Below are 5,000 nucleotides of genomic sequence, written 5' to 3' on the forward strand. Positions count from 1 at the left end.
TTATCATGATGATATGGATACTTATTTGTATTTGTATTTCTTTTTATCACAACAGATTTCTCTGTGTGAAATTTGGGCTGCTCTCCCCAGGGAGAGCGCGTCGCTACACTACAGCGCCACCTTTTTTTTTCTTTCTGCGTACAGTTTGATTTGTTTTTCCTATCCAAGTGGATTTTTCTACAGAATTTTGCCAGGAACAACCCTTTTGTTGCCGTGGGTTCTTTAACGTGCGCTAAGTGCATGTTGCACACGGGACCTCGGTTTATCGTCTCATCAGAATGACTAGCGTCCAGACCACCACTCAAGGTCTAGTGGAGGGGGAGAAAATATCGGTGGCCGAGCCGTGATTCGAACCAGCGCGCTTAGATTCTCTCGCTTCCTAGGCGGACGCGTTACCTCTAGGCCATCACTCCACCTTATATTGTAACGCCTTATCCATGGTCAGAGACCCCAGCTTTAAGCGCTTTACAAACTGAACACTGTGTCATTGATTGATACGGATACTTACACAGCAGCGTCTATCCTCGGTTAGAGACCGAGCTCTAAGCATTCTACAAACTGAACACTGAGTCATTGATTGATATGGATACTTAAAGTGGAGTGACGGCCTAGAGGTAAGCGAGAGAATTTGAGCGCACTGGTTCGAATCCCGGCACAGTCGCCAATATTTTCTCCCCCTCCACTAGACCTTGAGTGGTAGTCTGGACGCTAGTCATTCAGATGAAACGATAAACCGAGGTCCCGTGTGCAGCATGCACTTAGCGCACGTAAAAGAACCCACGGCAACGCAAGGGTTGTCCCGGGCAAAATTCAGCAGAAAAATCCACTTCAGAAGGAAAAGCAAAATAACTACACAAAAGAAAAAAAAAATGGGTGGCGCTCTCAGAATGGTGACATGCTCTCCTGGAGACAGCAGCCCGAATTTCACACAGAGAAATCTGTTGTGATAAAAAAGAAAAATACAAATGATTATGATGATGATGATGATGATGATGATGATGATGATGAGAGTTTGGAGAGAGTGAGGGGAGAGTTTGGAAAGAGTCTGGGAGAGAGCGTGAGTAGACTGTGGGGAGAGTGGAGGGAGACACTCACCTGTTCTCCCTTCTCCCCGGCAGGTCCCGGAGGTCCTCGCTCTCCCGGTGCCCCCTGTATGGATACACGCAGACACACACATGTACGAGCATTCAGTATGCATGCATGCGGGCACAAAATAAACGTGGGCAAACACAGATTATAGACACAGATACACCTGCTAATAATTTGTTGAAGTGATCAAGACCAAATATTCTGTTTTGTTAGGTAGCAAAGTTTCAATAATTCGATCTAACAATTTTGCCTGCAAGTGAACTTCAAACTGTTTCTCATTTTTACTTTAACAGTACAAATAAAATATTGCATCCCTCGTCTTGAAACTTTCGCGGTATGTGTCCGAATTATATTTCAATCATTACATGAAATCTGGTAGCTATTGGCTGAACAGTTGTTTATAAAACTGCGACTTAAGTAAATCCCGTTGATGCAGCTTGGCTAAAAGAACATGCCAGACTTGGAGAGCTGCAAGTCAGCGGAACTTATTTAAAAAGGGCTAGTTGTTGGTTTGTTTTTTTTTAACCCTTTTGCAGTCACATACTTCAAAAGATAAATTCTTCCTCGTGTTCTTGTCATGGATGGAGCGAGTGCAAGAGGGTTGACTATGTTATTAAAGCTAGCAACACAGCAAAGTGTATGGTCAACTTACAATAGGCCCTTGTGGTCCGATGTCGCCTGGAATTCCAATTTCACCAGCAGGTCCCTGAAATGGAAGAGAGGGTGTGTAAAATGTTACGAATGAAATCATAAACAGTGTCTCTTAAAATTTTTCTAACATGCAGTGTTGTACATTTCAAGTAGTTTTTTTTTTAATAATAATTATGGGCAGGAATTTAACAAACGCTGAATAGGAGGAAAAAAACAACAACTCAAACAACTTCTGTTGTTATACAGACACAGTCACAGACACAGGACAGAGAGACAGACAGACAGACAGACAGACAGACAGACAGACAGACAGACAGACAGACACACTGACAGTGACTCTCCAAAAAACACGCATACACACACACCCTGCAAATGATAAAGATCCATGTCTTTTGAGTCAGATTGGCTTTCACTTTTAGCATCCAAAATCGAAACTGTCTCAACCAGTGCGATTTTATTTTTTCTCTCAACAATGGCAGTTGAGGTTACTGTTTCGCAGCACAAACTTAGCTATGGAATCATGTTTTTTGTTTGTATCATATTTGTGTTTACATTTATTTAGAATTTATACCCATATTATCCACAAAAATTCTTTGAATACGATTATGTAATAACCCACTTAAGACAGGGGCTTTGGCCTAATCTGAATAAAATATTCGCATTCGCATTTGACATTGGCATTCGCATTTTGTATTCGCATTCGCAATTCCACTCAACACCCCCCCCCCCCCTCCCCTTCCCTAAAACTCACGGCTGGTCCGTCAGGTCCTGTAGGTCCCTCCATGCCTAGACCGCCTGGCTCACCCTCAGGTCCCTGAGGTCCCCTCTCTCCGGGGAATCCCCGCTCTCCCTGTCAGACACACGACACAGAAAGCTTCTTTTCACCACTCTGGCTCCTTCTCTCGCTCCGGGAATTCCCGTTCTCCCTGCAAAGCTTCTTTTCACCTCTCTCTCTCTCTCTCTCTCTCTCTCTCTCTCTCTCTCTCTCTCTCTCTCTCAAGGAATCCCCGTTCTCCCTGCAAACCTTCTTTACACCTCTCTCTCTCTCTCTCTCGCTCCGGGAATTCCCATTCTCCCTGCAAACCTTTATACCTCTCTCTCTCTCTCTCTCTCTCTCTCTCTCTCAGGGAATTCCTGTTCTCCCTGCAAAGCTTCTTTTCACCTCTCTCTCTCTCTCTCTCTCTCTCTCACTCTTTGTTTCCACAACCCAGCTAACGCCGACATGGATTACTGGACCTTATGCAAGCGTAAAGAAAACAATCCATAACCAACCCCTAAGACCCCCAAGACCCTCCCAACTAAAATCCATAACCAGTTCCCCCAAGGACATCCCCTAAAAGAAATCACCAACCAACTCCTCAAGACTCCCCCCCACACACACACACTCCCCAGAAGACCAAAAATAATCACCAGCTAACTCCCAAAGACCTCCTTTCAAAATATTCTGAAACCTACCAACACCCCACCCCCCTCTGCAGCCCCCCAAGACCACCTCATTAAAGAAAAACAAATCATCAACCAACTCCCCAAGATTCCCCCTAAAATAATAATAATAATAATAATAATAATAATAATAATAATAAACCATAACCCCCACCCCACCCCACCCCCTAACCCACAAGAGCCACCCCTCCTAAAAAAAAAAAAAATATCCACAACTAACCATCATTATCCCCCCTTTAAAAATAGCATCACTCCCCCCCCACCCGGCCCCTCCCCCCCCCCCCCAAAAAAAAAAAAAAACAAACAAAAAATTCCCAACCATCTCTTTCCCCACTTCCCTCCAAATAAAACCCCAAACTCCATCCAAAACAATATTCGTTTTGAAACTCACACCTAAACCTCATTCTCTCAACACCCACCCAGTCAAAAAATAGATAAACAAACAAACAAACAAAAAACCCCAAAAGAATAAATAAATAAATAAAATAATATATTCTAAAACAAGTAAATAAAGAAATAAATAAACAGGTAGATAAAAAAAAAACTTAACTAAAAAACTAAAATAAGATAGAATAAAATAAACCCCAACAGTAAAAAAAAGAAGAAAAAAATGAATAAATAAATAAAAATCAAATTTAAAAAAAGAGAAATAAACAATAAATATATAAATAATAAATATATATATATATATATATATATATAACTAGGTAGACAAATCAACAAATAGATAAATGAATAAAAAAAAAAATTAATTAATAAATGAATAAATAAATAAACAACTAGCTAAATAAATAAACAGATAAATAAATAAATAAATAAAAAAATTTTTTTAAATCAGTCAATAACTAAATAAAAATAGATAAATAAATATACAAAAGAAAACAAAACAAAATCAAATCCAACAAAAAATAACCCCCCCAAGCTCAACACGAATGCAAAAACAGTTCCGTCTCCCTCCCCCCCCCCCCCACCCCCACCCCAGCCACCACCGCCCTCTCCCCGTCCCCTGCTCCTCCCTTCCTTCCAAACAGCTCACTCACCGGGTACCCTGGACCTCCAGGTACCCCTACAGGACCGGGTGCACCCATCTCTCCGTCACGCCCTGCCTCTCCTGGGGGCCCGGGGACACCGGGTGGGCCCTGCAGCGGAAAGGTAACTGGTTATGTTCGATCACTTACATTGATGTCCATACATCTGTCTCTGTCTCTGTCTCTCTCTCTATATATATGTATATATATGTATATATATATATATATATATATATATATATATATATATAGAGAGAGAGAGAGAGAGAGAGAGAGAGAGAGAGAGAAAGAAAGAAATATATATATATATGTGTGTGTATATATATATATATATATATGTGTGTGTGTGTGTGTGTGTGTGTATACAGAGAGAGAGAGAGAGAGAGAGAGAGAGAGAGAGAGAGATGATATAGATAAATAAATAAAATAAGCAGATGGATGGATAGATTGATAGAGAGAGAGAGAGAGAGATAGATAGATAGACAGACAGACAGACAGACAGACAGACAGACAGATAGATAGATAGATAGATAGATAGATAGATAGATAGATAGATAGACAAACAACTAGGTGAATAAACAAAAAAAAATCCCACCATTCTCTGTCGTTCTCATCATACCTACATTCCCTACACAGGACAAGATGCTCCCTATTGTCCCATAGACAAACAAACAAACAAACGAATAATTCAACACCTGCCCACAAAACACCTTTTTCCCAATCGTTCTCATCATACCTACATTCCCTACACAGGACAAGATGCTCCCTATTGTCCCATAAACAAACAAA

At 41.0% G+C, this 5,000-nt stretch overlaps 1 protein-coding gene across 3 annotated transcripts in view; it reads right to left on the bottom strand.

Moving 5' to 3' along the window:
- LOC143276676 (uncharacterized) overlaps positions 1 to 5,000 on the bottom strand; it is a 138,335-nt gene that overhangs the window by 30,749 nt on the left and 102,586 nt on the right. For all 3 annotated transcript variants that reach the window (XM_076581306.1, XM_076581307.1, XM_076581308.1), the window contains exons 25-28: positions 4,224 to 4,322; positions 2,492 to 2,590; positions 1,742 to 1,795; positions 1,096 to 1,149 (exon numbers count right to left, since the gene is read on the bottom strand). In XM_076581306.1, coding sequence (XP_076437421.1) covers positions 1,096 to 1,149; positions 1,742 to 1,795; positions 2,492 to 2,590; positions 4,224 to 4,322 — 306 coding nt within the window. The remainder of the gene's footprint in view (positions 1 to 1,095; positions 1,150 to 1,741; positions 1,796 to 2,491; positions 2,591 to 4,223; positions 4,323 to 5,000) is intronic.

This window comes from Babylonia areolata, chromosome 32 (genome assembly GCF_041734735.1).
Source record: "Babylonia areolata isolate BAREFJ2019XMU chromosome 32, ASM4173473v1, whole genome shotgun sequence".
Taxonomy (NCBI): Eukaryota; Metazoa; Mollusca; class Gastropoda; order Neogastropoda; family Buccinidae; genus Babylonia; species Babylonia areolata.